A 21902-nucleotide genomic window follows, 5' to 3' on the forward strand; every position below is an offset into this window, starting at 1 on the left:
TACTAAAAGAATAAACAGGCTGAGAAAGAAATTAGGATAATGACACCCTTCACAATAGTCCCAAATAATATAAAATACCTCAGTGTGACTTTAACTGAGCAAGTGAAAGATCTGTATAACAAGAACTTCATGTCTCTGAAGAAAGAAATTGAAGAAGATCTCAGAAGATGGAAAGACTTCCCATGCTCATGGATTGGCAGAATTAATATAGTAAAACTGGCCATTTTGCCAAAAGCAATCTATAGGTTCAATGCAATCCCATCAAAATTCCAATTCAATTCTTCATAGGGTTAGAAAAAGCAATTTGCAAATTCATTTGGAATAACCAAAAACCCACGATAGTGAAAACTATACTGAACAATCAAAGAACTTCTGGGGGAATCATCATCCCTGACCTCAAGCAGCATTGCAGAGCAATAGTGATAAAAAACTGTATGGTATTGGTACAGAGAGAGACAGATAGACCAATGGAACAGAATTGAAGACACAGAAATGAACCCAGACACTTGATCTTTGACAAAGGAGCACTAACCATCCAATGGAAAAAGATAGCATTTTCAACAAATGGTGCTGGTTTAACTGGAGGTCAGCATGTGAAAGAATGCAAATTGGTCCATTTTTATCACCCTGAATAAAGCTAAAGTCCAAGTGGATCAAGGACCTCCACATCAAACCAGATACACTCAAACTAATAGAAAAAAAGTGGGGAAGAGTCTCAATCACATGGGCACTGGGGAAAATTTCCTGAAAAAAACACCAATGGCTCATGCTCTAAGATCAAGAATCGACAAATGGAACCTCAGAAAACTGCAAAGATCCTATAAGGCAAAGGACACAGTCATTAGGAAAAAATGGCAACCAACAGATTGGGAAATCCTACATCCGATAGAGGGCTAATACCCAAAATATACAAAGAACTCAAGAAGGTAGACTCCAGAGAGCCAAATAACCCTATTAAAAATGGGGTACAGAGCTAAACAAAACATTCTCAGCTGACAAATATCGAATGGCTGAGAAGCACCTAAAGAAATGTTCAACATCCTTAGTCATCAGGGAAATGTAAATCAAAACAACTCTGAGAGTCCACCTCACACCAGTCAGAATGGCTAAGATAAAAAAAAAAAAAACTGAGGTGACAGCAAATGCTGGTGAGGATGTGGAAAAAGAGGAACACTCCTCCATTGTTGGTGGGATTGCAAACTGGTACAACAACTCTGGAAATCAGCCTGGAGGTTCCTCAGAAAACTGGACGTTTCACTACCTGAGGATGCAGCTATACCTCTCCTTGGCATATACCCAAAAGATGCTCCAACATACAACAAAGACACATGCTCCACTATGTTCATAGCAGCCTTATTTCTAATAGCCAGAAGCTGGAAAGAACCCAGATGCCCTTCAATAGGTACAGAAAATATGGTACATCTACATAATGGAGTACTACTCAGCTATCAAAAACAACAGCTTCACAAAACTCATAAGCAAATGGATTGAACTGGAAAATATCATCCTGATTGAGTTAACCTAATCCCAGAAAAACATGCATGGTATGCACTCACTGATAAGTAGATAGTAGCCCAAAAGCTTGAATTACCCAAGATACAATACACAAACCACATGAAGCTCAAGAAGAAGGATGGCCAAAATGCAATGCTTCACTCCTTCTTAAAAGGGGGAACAAAAATATTCATAGGAGAGGATATGGAGGCAGAGTTTGAAGCAGTGAATGAAGGATCAGTCATTAAGAGCCCACGCCACATGTGCCCCATATATATACAATCACCAAGACTAGATAAGATTGATGAAGCGAAGAAGAGCATACTGACAGGAACCTGATATAGATGTCTCCTGAGAGACACAGCCAGACCATGTCAAATACAGAGGTGAATGCTAGCAGCAAACCATTGAACTGAGAATGGGACGGCCATTGGATGAATTAGAGAAAGGATTGAAAGAGTTGAAGGGGCTTTCGACCCCATAAGAACAGCAATGCCAACTAACCAGAGATCACCCAGTTAATAAACCACTACCCAAAAACTCTACATGGACTGACCCATGGCTCCAACTGCATATGTAGCAGAGGAAGGCCTTGTTGGGCACTAATGGAAGGAGAAGCTCTTGGTCCTGTCAAGGTTGGACCCTCATTGTAGGGAAATGTCAGGGAGGGAAGGAGGGTGTGGTTGGGGATGGGATCAGCTTTATAGAAGAAGGGGACTGGGATGGGATAGGGGGCTTATATCTCAGAAACTGGGAAAGGGAATAACATTTGAAATGTAAATAAAAATTCCAATAAAAATGTTTTAAATATTTTTTAAAAAAGATAAACAATGTGCCCCTCCAGTTATAGTGTTAAATTATATAAATATAATTTGAGGATGCTATTGATAGTGATCAAGGAAAAGAATGGTATGAGTGCATATAAATATATACTTGTTCATCTGAAGTGTACCCAGCATGTCTTTGTGTTTTATTTTATTTTATGCCTTGCATTCTTACCTTCTGTTTTAATCCAAATATTCACCTTTGTCCTATATTCAATCTTTGACTGAAACATTCATTGTTCATTTCTTACTGGTTGCCAGTTTCTTTTACTTCTCAATATGAAGATTTTTTCTATATAGATCAATAAGTATTCATTAACTTTTAAAAATCAATTTAATGAACATCTTGCTTCTCTCACTACTTCCATAGAAATGCAAAAAAAATTAATAATAAAAACCCAAAAAACAAAGACAGTTAAATACAAGTGATTTAGGAAGCCATCTAACTGGCTATGTGGTAGAGAGTGGCTAAAGAATTAACAAGCAGAAACCTACATTGTGCCAGGTCCACACAGTATCCCTCTTTCCTGTGGGAATGTTCATTGCAGTATACCCCTACTCGCTAGTGTTCATGGTGCTGTGCATGCTGTTGGAGAAGAAAAATAATATGCCTCAATCTCACTTAGAAACCCCGCAAACAAGAACAACTGGCCTGCCAACATCTACCCACCCTTGAAAGAATAGCACAAATGTTGTGGGTGGGACCAACTATTTTCTGATTAGATCTAAACCGTGCTCCATAAGATAAAAATCATGCCTGGTACTATTAACTGGACCCAAACCCATGACCTCCTAGAACATGAGCTTTGGTGAGGGCTAAATAATAGTAATAAACTGCCTCTAAATTCTTATTTTTATATGCATATGTATATCTCTTAACATTCATCAGAAAAGCTTCTCCTTGACATACATGTCAATTAACACAGAGATAGCCTGCAACTGGTCAAAGACTGTGGGGTGCTCTCAGTGCTAAACGGGACAATCATATCACACCCCTCTGTCCATGGCTTGGGAATCTTTGTAGACACGCCGTTCCAACAGGCAAAAGTGGTTGATAACTGCAAAGAATGTTTCCAACACTCAATAGAGGAGCTGCACAGAAGACTTTACAAGTAGTTGTAGTGAGAGCATGCATAAGACCTGCATAAAGTCCAGCCAAACCAAAAAATAGAAATAAAAATTCCAGCATAGGCAAGGAGAAGGTGGATAGGCAATGCCATCACACATTGTGGAGCTAATGGCATTTGATAGATTCTGGAAGATGGAGAGTCAACTTTACTTAATGAAGTGACCCTCATAGACTACTATATTCCAGGGCAAGCTCCATTCCCAAGACTTAAAGATGCAAACTGGTAGAGTACAGTATTCTAGGGCAAATCCCACACACAAGCCAGACTCAAAGAGCAAAAAGGAAAAACAAGTAAAAGAGAAATAACCCTCCATATTGCTTGGGAAGGATGGGAGCATGGAAAAAGTAGTTCTCAGAGGAGTAGGGGAAATGTGGACATCTTCCAAACACATTATGTAAAACTCTCAAAAAATAATAGAAGTAATTCCCAGAAGGTTGATATTACAAAATAGGTAACAAACCACTCTTTAAATTATTCTACACGAATCATTCAGATTCTATTGGAATTTTGCTTCTCTAATCATTTAACAGAGTGGGCCATGTTGCTGAGAAATCAAATATAAGAACTGGAGGTAGTATGCAAGATTAAGTTTATTGAAACTTGCAAATAGAAAAACTAGAACAACAAAAATGCAGGCAGAAGACACCTCAGCAAATTAAGACTCAGTGTCACAGGCTAGACAAATAGTGCCTCTGTCCTTCACAGTGCTCAACAATACATGTACTCTACACCACGCTACCCTCCCTGAATATCTAGTGGCCACCAGATAGACCTACACCTCTTGTCCCCTCTGTGATGTTCCTTTACCACACCTAACTCTCTTAAGGAGAGAAGTTGGAGAGCTAGAATTCATAAGCAGTAACATGATTAACCTAGCTGGTTTTGTCCTAGCCTTAGTCCTTTTTCACTGTCCCCTGACATGGAGAATGTCTGCAAATGAGAGCATTTCCAGAAGGTGGCAGTAACTGCTGTAGCCCTATCTTTCTCAGGTATTCAATAATGGGTGCAAGACTAGCACCATATGGAAATCAGCATAGATTAGTAGAGAACTAGATCAAATGAAGCCATGTGATATGGGATGCTATAGCGGTGTCTTGGATATGTCCTTTTCCCATGAGAATATTGATCTGGCTTGAGGACTGAGAGTTCACATTTGCTAGTCATAGTCAATTTCAACGACATGTTCTGGGGTGGTAATAGGCATCACTGTAGTAGATGTGGGTGGGGTGGAAGACAAGCTCGGGGTGGTTGTGTCAGGAGATGGAGAGGTCCCAGGTCCAGGTGAAGGGGTTGTGGTTGGAGATGGTGTAGAGGGAGAGACGCAGGGATCTTGGCAGGACCTTCCGTCTGTGTGAACGACGATGGTGGTATTGGTGGAGTTGCCAAAGTGGCCGAAGTAAAAGGCCAGAGCTGTAATGGCTGTGGCAACTAGACAAGCCAACAGGCATATTAGAAATATTTTCCAGAGGGAGCATGAGTTTTTCGTAACCTGAAAAGCATTACAATAAAGATTAGTTCTGCAAGCACAAAATGGTAACAGTAGCAGATTTCAATTAGGAGATGAATGTATTTTATTATTCTTAAAGACTCTTAGGGATATACAAATGTCTCCCCTTACACAGACACAACATAACATATAATTCTGTAAGGACAACAAAAATCCCTCAGTGATCCCTTCCATTTTAAAGCAATGTTTTCATATTAAATAGATTGCCTAAGAAATCATCATAATATTATCAAGCAAAAATGTCTCAAAGTAGATCTTTTTTTTTCTAATTAGTAGTGGCAAGTATAAAAGTGAAGGTGCATTTAGATCGTTGTCATTGGAAGGTGGAACATTACACGATCCTTTTGTTTATTTTTGCTCATTAACTCTTTCTAAACTCTCACATTAAATACTAACATTTGTAATTAAAATTATTAAGTATATTTTGCATGCCAAGCACAAGTACAAGGATCTCACTGAACTATACAGAGAGAGTAAATCAGCTTCAATCTATGGGATCTTAAAGAAACACGATCTAGTGCTATCACTTTGTGGGAGACTTTACGATGTCCCAGAAACCTCGTAGAAGTGCCAGAGAGGGACTTGACTGAATTATTTCAGGTCATTCTAAGAAACAGTAGCTGCGTCTAACCGACTCCCATCGACCTTACCTGATGCAGTTCACATGTCACGTGGTGTGACCTACAGCCGCACTGTGTCCCTTCGGTGGAACAGTACGGATTCCTTAATACCTGTACAGAAAGAAACAGAAAGTCAATAAAAAAAAAAAAGCAAATAGCAAGCCCTAAACTTTAAGCATGAGGAAAGTTTACGTGATCTGGGAACATAGTATGTAAAACAAACACAAAATAATTCAAATGTAACACGGTGTAAAGGAAGCCTTAGATAAATTCTGTGAGAACAATGGCTTAGTGATGACGGATATGTTTATGGTTCACATCAAATGATCGAAGAAGGAAAATCAGTTGATCATATCGATAACTGCCTCAGCTCCATTGAACAAGCGTAAGGAGCCCGTCCTGACAAAAAGGGGTCAAGCGAAATGAGTTGGCAGGAGCTGAAATCGATGGGATAATTCCAAATGTAAAGGGGACGGTTTACCTCAAAATGATGTTTTAACAGGGAGGCATGAGGGCTGTCCCATGAAAGGAAGGAGATGTAGAGAAGGTTTTCCTGAAAGTTCTCCTCAGTACATATAGATAGTGAAAAGAGTAAAGACAAAATTGCCAGCATTTACAGGATAGTCTAATAGCAGAATCTTGAATAATCGACCATATGATCTATCAAAATAACAATACAGTTTATTAGTTAGAAATATATAAATGTGCATAAACATAAGGAAATGTATAAATGTATAAGGAACTATACATGAGAAAGCCATTGCTCTTGCGTGATGGGCTTGTGTGTCACCGTTCACACAATGAAGTGCACAAGTTGTCTAAATACAGTAGAATTTACATATAGAAGACGATAAACTTTGTTGGGGAACAAGAGGCAACTTCAGTCAGCATCCTCTACAAAATGGTTCAGTAATAGTATAACCTTAGTTCCCTGAATTATAAGTAATATGAGATGTGACTTAATTGGTATAAAATTAATATAATTATATATTGATAAATATCACGTAACTGTTCAAAATAAGGTTCCCCTGTCTCAGGTTTAAGCATCACAAGAGGGTTCAAATCACCTCTCACAGTGGTGAAAGAACGGTACCTGGTGGATTTGAACCCTTCCTTTGTTTGTTTGTTTTTCTTTTTCGTATTCTTTTCCTGTGTCTTTTCTTTTTCTACTTCTTTTCTTTGTTTCTTTCTTTTTATTGTCATTATGGAATTTTGTCTCATTGCTTTCTTGGCATAATTAAACATATTACATGAAGGACTGAATTGACTCAATACCTTCATTACTGTGAGTAAGCATCATAATTCACATTCATATGGGGTCCTAACTCAACTTCTGAATGTTTAAGGTTAGAGCAATGATGTGCGGCATTCTTGAAACCCCAGGGAAAATATCAACTACATATACAATAGTCTAGTCTTAGAAAACTAAACTGCTCTCATGTTCCACTTAAACTAACAAGGCAATATTCTACAAAGTTCTAACTTTCCCGTTGGTTTGTATGCAAATTCTAGTTGAAATAAATCATTTATTTTTGTGATATTGACAGAGATGTTGAACTGAAAAGTAGTTTTTTTTTATAAAAGAGTATATTAGAGAAAAATTCAGTTTCCGACTCTGAATAGCTTCACACATTCATAAACATTTCAGTTTCCTCCTTTGTGAAATCAAGGCATTAGTTTGAGTATGACATGAGATCATACTGGTTTTCGTGGATCTAATGTATTATCATCAAAGTTCTTCACTCCATGAGACACTTTCTATAATTGTTATCATGGTTATAAGTAGACACAGTTCTATGTAAAGAGTAAATAATAAGTGCTTCCAATGGATTAATCTATGTAAAAATAAAAGTAATATCACAATATTTGCTATTAATGATGACTCTTTACACCATCTAACCAAGTTAGTTTGGTTTTGGTTTTGGTTTCCTTGCAGGTATCTTCCTTATCATATATTTTGAAATAAACATATGATACATACAAGCATCAAAGCTAATTCCCGATATTCAAGAATATAAAAACATAGTTTGGCATACTATCCAGCTAATACATTTGTGATAATAACAACCAAATTCCCTCCACAATAGAAAGTTAAAAAGTCCCTGCAAGATTACATGTTGAAATCAAGAGTATTAGACATGAGAGCTATTAAAAAAAAAAGTGTGTAGTACTCACCTGCTGTGGCACATTTTGCTCAACATTCATGTTATACTGCTGCTGCTTTCTACCCATCCTTGGAGAGATGATCTCAGCTGCAATTCCAAGAAGCTATGTGCCAACTCTGTGAATTAGAATGAAGAAATGCTAACCCTCTGTTAGCTTAATAATTGTGCCTTTCATCGATGTGAATTCTATAAACTTATAGCTGTTTATCTTCTTGGAAAAGGTCTAAAGGACACTACACAATTAAAGAAAAGTAGAGGCACTGGCTGCCTTTTAAAGCTCCAAGGAGGAAAGACTTTACGATGCTGGGAATAGAGAAACACTTGCACCGCTGTTGATTTCACGCAGTTTCTCACAGTTAAGGAATCCTGTGAGGTTTCTGAACAAGCCACAAAGCCACTCCCCGATTATTCATATGGAGGAATCCTATACCTAAGCAAACACAAGGATTATGGCGTTGACTAAATGAAAAGGATTCAGTGATAAGACATGCTCAGAGTAGGGGATTAAGAGAAATTGAAGCTTCGCAGTAAATACAACTGTCTATTTTAAACGTAGGAGCAATCTTACATTAGTAACATGGGTGCCGTCCTTGTCATAAAACAGTTTGGCCACAGTGGTCAAACACTTGAAATGAACCAAGTTCCCTCTAGGTTCAAGATTGTGGCCCCACAAAATTGGATAGAACTAAATACTTTCAAAATCTTGTAATAGCTAAAGAAAACATAAGTGAATTACTAATGTTAGGCACACTTGCAAAGTTTTGAGCAAACGTAACTAGAAAACCTTTTGTTAATGAATAATAAACATATTTTGTCCTTAAAAAAGATAAATTTAGATGGTAGAGGACATCAGTTGTATTACTCTCATCAGTGACTATGTTCAATTGGTCAAAGAAAATAACATGGGAATGATTTTAGCTAACGGTATATATTAGGGATAATGTATTTAAGAAGCAGCTTTCAATATAGGATGATGTGAAGCTAAGGCCACCTGCTTTTTGGGATACGGTGTCTTGCTCTAGGTTATACAGGGGTTTTCCAGGTTTTTCTGTCACTCTTGAGGGAACTGTTTCGGGAACAGAAAAGACTCAGAGAAAGAAGTTGTGCCCTGGGTCATTGGGGGGAGGGGCAGTGGACACGAAGCAGTAAGCAAAACCAAGAGGATGTTTGGAATGAACTTCAGAGTTCATGTTCTGTGTCCCTCTGGCAGATCCAAATTGTATCAGAGAACAAAAATACTGACATAAAAGACTCCGTGAGCCCCAAGTTTCTGAAGGATTATGCCCAGGAGGAGCTAGGGAAGGGAGTGAATACCACCCCAATAATAATATTTTGGGGGATACAGATTATATTCATCATGTTTATTGAGCTCCTGTGACATGATCTGGAAGTGAAATATCTTGATTAAATGGAATTGCTATTTTAGATCCTCAAGGATCCTTGGTACCATTCCCCCAAAGTGACTACGTTAATTCACATTCCCACACTGCCTGGTTCTCACTTCTCTCTACTCTCGCCAACCTTTGTCGACTCTTCCCTTTTAGAGAACAGTTAGTTTAAAGGTGATGTCTCACCACTGTTTCCATCTGAGCTCCAGATGACGGTGACGTCGACCATCGAACTCTTCATTTACCTGCTAATCGTTTGGGTTTGTGTTGAGACACGCCTACTTACAGCGTTTGCCCATTCTTATCTCTTTTCTTATTATGAATTATTATTTCTCATATATTTGGGCTATTAGTTTGTCAAGTGCATATGCTACAAACGCTCTCCCTGGGTGGGTTATCACTGTTGATTGTTGTCTCTGCTGTATAGAAGGATGAAGCCTCCACATTCATCTGATTTGGTTTTGGACAACCCAATGCCATGTAACTCTCCCCCGTTCCTTACAATACGTTTTGCAGTTTCAGATGCTACATTTTTATGACTTTGATCTGATGATTTTAGGTGGATCATGTATACCTGCTATGAGAAGGATATCCTTTAGCGACTCTGCTTGGAGTAGCAGTTTTCTTAATGCCATGAACTGAAAGGACTCTCTTTTCCTCATTGTGTGCTCTTGCCCATGGTCAAAATCAATTGACAAAAAAATGTATATCTCATTACAACTTTTTATATTTATGTGAGCATGCTCCATTCGTCGGTGTATTTTTTTTAGTTTTGACCCTATTAACCACATGTAGGATGAGAATGCGTTCATTAATACTCCATGAAGATGCAAAGTTTTGTACTTTGAGCTTTAGGAAATTCTGGAACTCACACACTTATTAGGTGATTAGAAAGTTGATTAATACGTGTATAAATCCTGATATTTATTCTTCACAGTAATGACCCATATCGCTGTCAAATGGTATGGGCCCTCGGCTTTTGACAGATGTCGGTCCTTCTGCATTGCCTTTTCTGCAACCGTTCCCTCATTTTAATTACCATCTGCATTTCTACATTTTTATCCATTGACTCAGTTTTCTCCCTACAGATACTTTATTACTAGTTTAGGCACACTGTAGGACCAAGCATAAGCAACTATAATTTAAAACATTAATTCTTTAAGGGTGGGGACTAGGTTGATAATATAAAATGAATTTCCTGAGCAGTTCATATATAACCTTATAGTTTATTAGAACCTGCTTACTATGCGATTGCTAACTGATAAGTTACTGGATCAGGCTTAGCAAGTTCCATAAATATTTAGTTTATGATAATTACAGAGAGCGTTTCACTCACTTGAGACTTTGCAGTAGCTCAGACAGAGTCAATGAGAGAATCACTGCACATAAATACTAGGAGTCATTTTTATGTCTGAGAAATCTACCCATTCTACAGAAAATTTCACTAACAGTGAAGGCTTCAAATTTCTCATTTCTGTTATCTTAATGGTTTTTAATCCTTCACTCCGTCTGTAGCAGTGGCTACAGTGGACTAGTTACAGCACCCAGAGACTAAAGCCCCTAGGCTTCTGGAGCTGTTGCTTCCAGAGTGTGGCTCCGCTTTAACCACCCTACCCAGAGTAACACAAACAGCCACTCTCTACCCAGGAATATGAGGTAAAGAAGCAAAAAGGATAATTTCATTCTTAAGACGTATTCTAGGAATTCCTAAAGATTAGCAACAAAAATGTAAAGAATGACAAAACACATTTATGTCTAGCCCTTTTAATGAATAGAAACCACTAGTATTAAACTCCAATAAATATACTAGATATTGTCTTCTGGTCTTCTAATCCCTCTTTTATCATTCTGTAGACTCTTCATAGAGTCTGTATCATCGTGGCTTTGCAAACAATAATAAAGGTCTCACAAGTATGCATATGGGCTTGCTTTTGCTTTGTCAATGTTATTGTTATGATAGTGGTTTTAAAATTCAGACCTATGCATGCTCTATGCTTGCCAGTACAGTCTCTGTGAGCTCATGTGAGCCCTGCTTAGTTCATTCAGTGAGACACGTTCTCCTGCTGTCCTCCATCCTCTCTGACTCCTACAGTCTTTCCTGCCTCACTCCAGTGGGATCCCTCATCTCTGAAGGGAGGGACATCTGTACCTGGTTCTCTGTGTGCATTTTATGGCTATGAGCTGGGTGGTTTTGTGGGCCCCTAAGAGTGAGAGCAAATGGTATCTCTGACTTTTCTCCTCCTATTGGGTTGCCTTGTCCAGCATCAATAGGAAAGCATTCACTTTGTTTTGTGTCTTGTTTTGCTCTATCTTATTATCTCTTAGAGGCCTGTTCTTTCCTGCAGAGGAAACAGAAGGAAAGTGGATCTGCATGAGAGGGCAGGTTGGTTGGGGAGGAATGGAGAGAGATGTATTGTGCTTTAGATGTATTGTATGAGAGAAGAATTTGTTTTCTATTTAAACAAACAAACATGTATGAATATCTGAAACTTCCTGATGCTTGTAACTGGCATATTCCATGGGATTAAGTTTATTTTACATGGTAAGAACATTGCAATACTATTGTAAAATCTCAAATAGTTTCCTATCTGCACTATTCTTCGTGCATAAGAATACCCACCACTCTAGATCACTACACATATTTCGTACTTTCAGAGTTAAAAATACTTTCCCATCTAGAAGGTATAAAAAATTTCTACACGGTGAATAAGTTCTATTTCCTTCATAATAAATAAAGCTACTGTGTTAGAATGAGATGTTCAAAGGCTATCTATGTTTTCTCAAGACATATACAGAAGTTCCCAGCAATGAAGAATCTCAGGAAATGCCCCCATGAAGATAGTACCAATTCTGAGAAATGAAACTGTACATGTCATTCAATGACTTATCTCGTTCTGGAAAAATTGGGGATTTAATTGTTTGTAGCCATTTCCCAAACTCTAGCAAAATTTTCCTAGTTTGAGAGTCCTGTGTCTGTTTCATGGTGCTGTGCCAGAAACCCTCTGACAGAGTAACCAATAGAGCAGAAGCTAAAAGAAATTGTGTGCAGACTTGGTTACATGGTCATGAAGAAAGAGCACAAGAAGAGATAGGAGCATGGAAAACTTCTGTGATAGAAGTTGCAACCCCAAAAAGAGAAAATAAATTAACCACACAAGAGTGAAATTTCCATGCCTTCGGTATAAACATGAAAATTTATGATATTTGGAAATACCAGTGACGATAAGGTCCCAGGTGAAAGTCACGGTGTAAGATCATTAGCCCAGCAATGATATGTCAGTCATAGAAACATCATGGATTAAGGAAGGAGTAAAGGGAGTTAGGTCTACTTCAATCATCCTGACATTCATCATTGCTTTTCCAGTACTTGTTCTACAGGTATAACCTTTAGCGTGCCTCAGTGTAGCATCCTTCTTCCTTTATCACCTTCTAACTAGATTGTGAAACATTTGGGGGATATTTAAATTTCCTTTTGCTATAACTCTTTATCTCTTGATTACAGACATGGTTCTTTGCCCTTTTATAATGTTCATTTTATGTACCAGTCCCTTCATGCACAGTTGTGAAACTCAACCAGCATCGAGCAAAGGATGCAGCATTTCTCTCAAGGGTGTTTCCCAGGATCCTTCCCTTCACTCAGAATCTGGGTCTTCTCTCTGCCATTTTTAACACTCCCAAATCCATGAATGGCTCTTTCTGATTATCTTCTCTCCCTCCCCCACCCCAATATAGATCCTACATTGCCTCTAGAATAATGACTTTAAGTTACGTTTTTCAAGACCTTGCACGACATGGAAGATAATGTACAAAAAAGATGGCTGGATACATTTTCATCTTAAGAACAACAGCAGGCGAGAGTCTCTGTGGCTTGTAGAAGTATCAAGAGTCCTTTTGCTAAAGGTTTCTAAAACAAGGATGTTCCCATTAATATAGTTGCCTTTTTCCTACTTGGATGATTCCCTTAAGAGCAGGAAAACTTTACTTCCTGCCCCTTGTCCTGCTTTCACCAGTGTCAGCTACCGCGAAAAGTGCCCAGTCTCCACTGCTATAAGTGGATTCCATTTTGCTTTGGTGCCCACTGTAAAATATGACAACAAACTTAGTGGTTTAAAACTAATGGATTTGCCTGAGGATATAGAACAACTGTGAAGGGCTTGTCTAGCATGTGTGAGGTCCTTAGATTCAATATCTAGTACCATTAAAACTCTTTGGTATTATTAAAAAAATATGCCAGCAAGAAGGCCAAGTGGAAAAAAGGCTCTTTTTGTGCAAATCAGGATACCTACATTTGATCCCTGGAACCTATATGGGGGAAAGGAGAGACTGGTCTCCAGAAAGTTGCTATCCTATGACCTTCTCACATACTCCTGGCCATATTGGTGTGTTTACACACACACACACACACACACACACACACACACACACAAATAAATAAATGAGTAAATGTTAAAAATATAGCACTGTCTTTCATTACTGGAAATCAGACATCTAAAAGCACTCTCACTGAGCTAGTCAGCGTGTTGACATGTGTGCTCCTGTTGGCGGTTTTGCTGAATAATCCTTTTGTCTTCTTTAGCTTCTAGAGATTATCTGCATTCTGTGGCTTGTGACTCTTTCTCACATTTCTCTAACCTTACTTCTACCATTGCATAGGCCATTTCTTCCTCTACCTGCCTTTCATGATAACATTCAGCCAATGGAATCATTTAAACTACTTTCCACATCCTAAATGGGAATATATCAATTGCATAAAATGAGGGATTCCACTGTCACAGCCCATACATGCACACATACTCTGGTCATGCTCACATTCTATGACTTGTGCTACCTTCCTCTGTCCACATTGCTGCCTTGATGTTCGAGTCATGTCTTTTGTCCCACAACGTTCCACACAGGAAGGGGAACAGGTGATCCTGTGTGAGACTTAGCAGAATCATCTCAATTCCCATCCATTTTCCTGTAAGTGACATATCTCATTCTTTTGGATAGCTAAATACCACTGCCCCTTGCACATAAACAAGTATCTTAATCTATTCTCTCCTTTCACAATTTTTATAACTCAGTTTTGAAATAGTCGTCTCATCCTACCACATTACATTATCCTGTGCATTCATGGTACTTAGCACAGAGCTGGGCTTATAGCAATTATCCAAACCACATCAATAGAATAAAAGAAATGATAGAAACAATTCACTTTAAAAGACAATACTAAGTGCACTATTCTGGCGATGTTAGTATCCCATTGGTATTTGGTGACTAATCTTATTCATCAAAAGGATTGAGACTCTTTTTTAGGATGGAAAGCTCTTTGTATATAATACCTGGACAGTTGTTAAATAGATAGCTCTTTGCTTTCTTGTCTCTAATACTTAGAACATGTTATCTAATTGTTGCATTCATTATGCAGTGATTTGTCATCCACCAAATAAGATGTCCATTGTCTTCTGCAAAATATAATTAGAAGACTTAGAAAATGTTTTTCAAGAGCAAGAAAATGTTTATGGGGAATTAGTAACCCGCCATAATTAAAGAGGCACACCAGTGAAAATTATACTATGTAAGCGTTCTTCCAAAGTGTCCACCTTTACCCCATTAGCTACATACAATGAAAGCAAACCAAACAAGCTACTGTGGGATGGAAAGAGACGTTGAGGATGTGACCCCCTATCAATTAATCTGCCTTAAATTATCACATGACTCACCCTGAGCCTGCCTTAGTAGTGGTTGGAGACAGTGCCAATGGTTTAAGTGCAAACAGACTCTTCCTATCCTTCTACCATTTTCCATTTCTCTGAGCATGAAGTCTGCATGGACCCAACACAGTGGGGTTGCTGCTTTGCTCCATCTCTTTTCATCTGGCAGCTCTGTCTGGCCACAGAAGCTTCACAAGAGTGAACAATTCCATCAACCGTTCTCCTGCGTGCTTTCTATCTGTAAAACACTTAAGGCTCTAATGTTTGAATGCATATATGCTCAACTGAGATGCAAGGATCATCACCATTTCACTCCGAGGTTCTAAAGCTAGTAATTTCAGGACTCAGATTTGCATACCCAGGAAATTGATTCCAACCCCTGTTCCCTCCCCACAAGCAACAGATGCCTTCTAACAGAACTGTCACATTTGTGTTCCTGACTTTTGACCATGACAGGCTAGCCATGTGTTGATGACTTTGTCTTTTCTGGTGACTGCTGTCATCACTTTACGTTTCTCTTGCCAGGTACTGTGTTTGTAAAAGGAGCTCTTCTTTGGGAACTTTGCTGAGTAGAAGAAAGGAATATGGAGGGATGCCAAGAGGAAGGCTCTCCCACAGTCTCTTTCCCATTCTGCACTCTACCCTGGAGCTTTGGCCTCTGCCTTGCAGGATGACATCATAGAGGCCTCACTCACCTAAGCCTACCTTCCAGCAGGAAGATGTGAAACTGCTGGAACTGCAGGAGACTGTAACCATAAGAGGGGTCTTGCATTCAAGAACCTAGAAAAAATGGGCATGGGGTTGACTTTTTAGTCCTGGAAATTAAACCCAGATATCATACCACAAATTAGTCTGGGCTGGGTTTCTGAGGTCTCTTGGCTGCCAGCAGAGTCATGGAGATAAGCTTGCAACAGCCCCATGGTTGAAGCAAAATGACCCTCATCTTCCACCAACACCACACTTAGAGAAACCACAGTCACAGATGTGCCTTCAAATCCTGTCCTGCCGGACAGTTCTGGAGCCTGAATCTAGGAAATAACTGGATGATCAGTACAGCATGTGCACAGCCAATGAGAAGATACTTGTAGCAGAGGATGAGTAGCCATGCTGGTGATGCTGACAGAATCCTGTAGTTTAGAAAACAAAGCCTAGTTATTTAGAGCCAGGCCACATAGGGGAAAATAAATAAATGGGTGTCGTTAGAGAAAAGTTAGAGAAAGGCATTAAATCATACTTGCAAAACATGTGGCTGGATGTTCTAAATTCATTTACTGTCAGGGTGTTTTCCCTTTTCTTCTTGCTCAAAGTCTTTATTTCATTATTCCATAAATCTGAACAGAGGACACACTGTCCTGGCACAATCTTCATGGACTGATTCTCCAAGTAGCCTTTCCTACATCACATACGTGTTTTCTCATGCAACTCCTTCATTGAGTTATGTAGACCATTATTTTTCTTGGTCCTCCTAAGTTACAAGAAAACTAGCTTTTCTAGTTCATCTCTCACCCTTTAATGACTATGGTGCCAGTTAGCCTGCCCTGCCCCTGGCTGAATCTCTGCCTTCGTAAGCTCATCCATCCTGTGGAGACCCACACTATAAGTAGGCTAATGACCCTTGAATTTCTCTCTGAAGCAATCATTGTATTCCAAACTTCAGACACTTGTGTTGGTGGACTCATAGATGCCACTCAGATATCCACAATGCATCTCAAACCTCTATCAGTCAGCAGATAAATTCCTGATTTTGTTTGTCAAACTCTTCCAAATTCCACAACATTGATTCATTTCTGCTGTGGACGACTGGCACCCAAAATCCAACACGGATGCTGTGCGTGACTAACAATGCCACACTGACACCATAAGGCTACGACAGGATGATGACTCAATTAATCAGACTTTTGACAGAGAGTAGAGAAGTGTAGAAGGAAGCTCTTAAGACAGAGCAGGGTAAGAGGTGCTGCCTTTATGGTGATTAGAGAATAAGTTGAGAGGCATAGTTCCAGTGAGCAGGCTGTTATTTCCATTAGTTAATGACCCTGTTGTGATGAAGGGGAAGCAGTTGAGAGTACTTATTAGGTAGGCAGATGTCAGCCATAAGAGAGAAGCTGTCTCCAGTCCAGTGCCCTCAAAGGAGTTAGTTTCTTGGGTGTGGCCCTAACATCATTATCTATTTCCATAAATGGCAACGCTCCTTCCAACGGAATAAAACCAAACATATGAGATGATCTTATTAGTCACATCCCTCACTATCCATCCAAGTGAGTTCCTATGACCCCAAAAACAAATTAGCCAACCCTACCTAGCATTTTTCCTAAAATCTACTGCTTGCATCCTAGTCTAAGCCCCACCCACCCTTTATTGCACTATCTCAGTTCTCTCCTACCTAGAGTGTTTCCAGCTGTCCTTGGCCTTTTAAATCTATTCTCCATAGAAGAGAATAATTATGCTTGTAATTCTTCCCAAACTCTCCCATGGATTCCCACTTCACTAGGAACCTCCTATTCTTTATGATGTGAAAGGCCCAGTACACACTTCCCCATCACCGCCCTCTCCTTTGATTTCTATCGACTGACTTTTCGTTACTTTTCTGAATCTCTATGGTCCCTTCTTGAGAGGAGGAGAAGGAAGAGATAAAAGGTGTGAGAGAGGAAGGAGGAGGAAAGAAAGTGAGGAATGTTTGGGATGGAGAAGATCAGAGATATTCAAGTACAAGCAGGAACCCAGGGATGATTGAGCCAACCACGTGAGTAGCAAAGGTGCTAAGACCTAGTTATCACTCTGCTTTCACAGACCTGCACAAGGACCTGGATGGCCAGATCCATGGGAAACAGTGATTGCTGTAGAGATATTTATGAAACAGTAAGATGAGCTTCAGTGTCTAAAATCCCAGCACTCCTGCGAGAATTTATTGGGGAAATGGCGGTCAAGACTGGGTTTATCTCTGTAACCCTAGCTTTTCTGGAACTCACTCTGCAGACCAGGCTGGTCTAGAATTCAGAATTCTGCCTGCCTCTGCCTCCTGAGTGCTGGGATTTAAGGTATACACATACCGCCACTGTCTGGCTCCTACAAGAATTTCACAGGATACCTTGTCTGGTTAAGAAGCTGAAAAACAATAGAGACCCTGTCTCAAAAAAGGAGGTGAGCTCCACTTATGAACCACAACACATGTATGTGCCAAAATCACACACACACACACACACACACACACACACACACACACATACAACTCACCATGCACACATCATACATACACATACATACACTCCTCATGCACACTTATATACAAACACACATCATACACATACTCATCATGCACACGCATGCACATTACTTCTCTAGAATTAGTCACAGATGGGCATGGTCTTATTTCTACCCTTTTCTGGTAAATATTGGCTACTGATACATTCTGGTGTGGGGGTGCAGTCTTTGGTTATATATCCCCTAGTGAGCTCGCCGGGCTGTAATAAACAATTCCACACCTGTGGTCATGCTGAGGGCCCCGGTTAAACTCAGTGGGCCTCAAAAAGGACATGAATGCAGATGTAAGAAGGGACTTGTAGGAAGGAGAGGAGATTGGTACGGGTGGAGAAGGTAAAAAGAGAGAGAGAACAGTAAAAGTATCATGCACAAAATTAACAGAGAACAATCTTAATCAAAAGTAGAAAAATTAAAATAACCTTCCGAAGAGGCACACAAGAAAGAAACAGGGAAGGTAAGAGATGTCCCCCATACTCTGTTGAGTTTTGTTATTGTCGTTGTTCATTTTACCGTGATAATAAAAGCCACATCTTTAAATGAAATTCCAACCTACCAGGGACGACCAGGATTTTCTTTTCTGTAAACACAGTTGATTCAGAATTTCCCTCTCTCTGAGCAGAGAAGTGACAGGAGAGCAGGCCATGTGCTGTAGCAACAGTAGAGGGGGCTCATGGTTGTGGCTCCGCCAGGGCTAACGTGGACGTAAGCAGAATTTCATCATATATACATTGTGCATGATGTGTGCACATGACACGCAGATGCGAATGATGAGGTAGGTTGGTTGCTATGGGCACATCCATGATGGTGCTTATCGGGAGTAGGTTTGGGGAACTATGGAGAACTGGTATCGTTACAAAGAGTACACATGGAGGGACCCATGGCTTCAGCTGCTGATGTAGCTGAGGATGGCCTTACCTGCCATCAGCGTGAGGGGAGGCCTTTGATCCTGTGGAGACTTGATGCCCCAATGCAGGGGAATGCTAGAGTAGTGAAGTTGGAATGGGTGGGTGGCAGGTGGGGGAGCCCCTTCATAAAAGCAGGAGGGAGGAGGAATGGGATAGGGTCTTTGCAGAGGGGAAACCACCAGGAAGGGGGGTAACATTTGAAATATAAATAAACAAAATAGTGAGTTTTTAAAAATTGAAACAGTTCCTCACAAGGACACCAGAGGTCAGACTTATGCTATTGGACCAGATATCAGTGCCACAAGACCTCTGGTGTGAATCCCCCCTGGACATGAAATTGTTTCATAGTCAGGTTATTCCAAAACAATTCATAGATGTTTATTTCTCACTGTTCTGGACATTGACAGTCCGGGATCCAAGCAGATTTGGTAAGTGGAGAAGGTCTGCGTTCAGGTTCATGGACAGCTGTGTAGCATGGATGATGGAAAGTGAGTGCTTGTTGTTTCTATTTTCATTTAACAAGCTCAACTAATCTCACTGAAGGGCTCTCTGCCTTCCTAACTGCTCACTGCCCTAACCACCCGAAAGTGTGTATTACCACTTTTCTATCAGTTTGCCAATCTGATAACCAATAACCACTACTGGACGTTACATTCCAGAAGTTCAGATCTGAACTCTGGCACTGCCGGTTATTACTCTATATTATGTGTGATGGTAAATCTGAGAGAAAAAAATGAGAGCAGTTTTTAATGATAATCAGACTATAACCAGCATATTAGCTCAGACGAGCAAGCCAGAAGACCATGCCAAGGTATGTACGAAAAAGAGACAGGCATTGCCATCCAGGAAAACAGGAGCTAAATATAAGGAGCAAAGCCTAGGTGTGGCCCCACAGCAGAGCCTAGTTGAGAGGACTTGGCAACTGTTCTTGGCCTTTGATGTCTCTGTGTCCCATTTATCTGGGAAGCTCTGTACTTTGTGTTAAAGCCGACATGCTGAGAAGTGCTGGCTGACAACCAGCAAAAGACAAACTGAGTTCTCTTCTATGGTGCTTCCGCAAACAAGTTCTATTCTGTAATATGACCAAGAGGGGAACATATCATTGCGGGTGATGTACCTACAGTTTCAAAGATATATAGGCCAAACTCTGAAGGAAACTGTCAAGCCACCAAGAGCTGTAAAGAGTCATCAAGGTGTGTAAAATATAGGACTCAGAAAGTATGAGAGAAGAATGTTCCAGAAGAGTGAGTACCAGAAGAGACTCACGATCTTAGCAGCATTACCAGGGAACAGAAAAAATAGACTCAAGCAGATTCTTCCTCTGCAGTTTCAAAAGATTATGATTGGAAAAAATATTATTAAGCCTGAGATAAACTATTGAGAAGAGTGAGCCTGGCCGATCCTAAGTTTGTAAATGTATGTTTGTTTCTTTCATTCCAAATGGACTCTTCCTCACAGCTTCGGACCTGAGTTTTGTGTTGATTCATGACCCTTCCCTGAGTTAATTATTTCAGTCGGATTGAGAGAAATATTTTCTAGTTTTCTTCCACATTCATTCTGCAAATACTTTCCAAAAAAAAAAATCTCTGTCAAACGGATGTGAACTTCTGGTTCTACTGGAAAGGCAGGTTAAATCCATAATTACAAAATTTTTGAGTTAAGAATTCCTTTAGTGGAATACACCACTAAAATGGCTTCTAATGGCATCCTGCTGACACTTAGATTAGCACCTCGCTCAGCCATTATCAGAGGAGCTTCTTCATGTAGAAGATAAGAACTAATACAGAGACTCACAACTGGACAACAAGGCAGAGGTTGAGAAACTTCGAAACAATCAGTAGTAATTCCAATGTCTTCTCCATCTATCTCCTCCCCTCAGGGCTCAGGGAACTATGTGAAAGTGGAGAAGGATTGTAAGACCCAGAGAGGATGGATGACCCCAAAAACCATTGTATCCCAGACACAGGAGGACTTATGCACAAAGACTAAGGCAGTATGCCAGCACAAGTTCAAGCTAGAAGAGGTCCAGTGCTGAGAAGGGGAAGAGGACACTTGTTCCCATCCTTAATCAAGAAGCCATTTTCTAACTGACAAGCACTTACAACGGAAAAGTCAGTTCTCTTCAGTGGTGCCTCACTGGGTCCATGAACAGTGCTTAAGTGTAGGTCTCCTGCCTGGCAGTCCACGTCCAACACAAATCAAACCCAACGTTGTTTTGCTAGAGTTATTCATCTCATACTGCTTTGTTTGGGCATGGCTTATTTTCCTGGTCTTTTGCTGCTTTTGTGTGTTATGTTTTCTGATTTTGTGTTTTCATAATTTCATTGTCTATAAGAATGTGTATATGTGTGTGTGAGTGTGTGTGTGAGAGTGTGTGTGTGTTTCTTGTGCTTTTTCTGCTGTGTTTTCTCATTTTATAATTCTGATTTGTTTGCTTTTTTATTTGCCTGTTTATTTTCTACAAAGGTAGAGAAAAAGACGTGAAGTTGCATGGTGGGGGAAGTGCGGAGGATTTGGGAGGAGATATGGAAAGGGAAACTGCCATCACCATGTATTGTCTGAATTTCCAATAAAAAGAATTCCTTTAGATTAACAGAATTGTTTTGTTCCTCCCCATAGAAGGAAAAATGATATCTCATTTAAATTATTGTCAAAATTTAGGATGCCATTTAATGTGCTTACCAAACTATTTAATCTGGCTGGCAGCATCGCCATATTTGGAGAGGTTTCCACCATCATAACAGGGACTAGTCACTGCTGATGCCTAATGAGAAGAGGGCGAAGATGCTACTAAATTGGATGACTATAAGACCGAGCTGTCCTCAATGACTGGATTCCAAGTGATACAGGAAAGAGAAAACCATGAGCACTTTACCATTTGGAATCTGGCAAATATGACCTTAACCAAATGATTG

The 21902-nt window shown here is 39.8% G+C and overlaps 1 protein-coding gene across 1 annotated transcript; it reads right to left on the reverse strand.

Moving 5' to 3' along the window:
- Positions 1 to 4604: 4604 nt before the first annotated feature.
- Dynapl1 (dynactin associated protein-like 1) lies at positions 4605 to 7807 on the reverse strand. Its single transcript, XM_006254936.1, has 3 exons — positions 7751 to 7807; positions 5606 to 5686; positions 4605 to 4937 (listed from the first exon to the last, which is right to left on the reverse strand). The coding sequence occupies exons 1-3, from the start codon at positions 7805 to 7807 to the stop codon at positions 4605 to 4607; spliced, it is 471 nt and encodes a 156-aa protein (XP_006254998.1).
- Positions 7808 to 21902: the final 14095 nt, after the last annotated feature.

Source organism: Rattus norvegicus, chromosome 18, assembly GCF_036323735.1.
Source record: "Rattus norvegicus strain BN/NHsdMcwi chromosome 18, GRCr8, whole genome shotgun sequence".
Taxonomy (NCBI): Eukaryota; Metazoa; Chordata; class Mammalia; order Rodentia; family Muridae; genus Rattus; species Rattus norvegicus.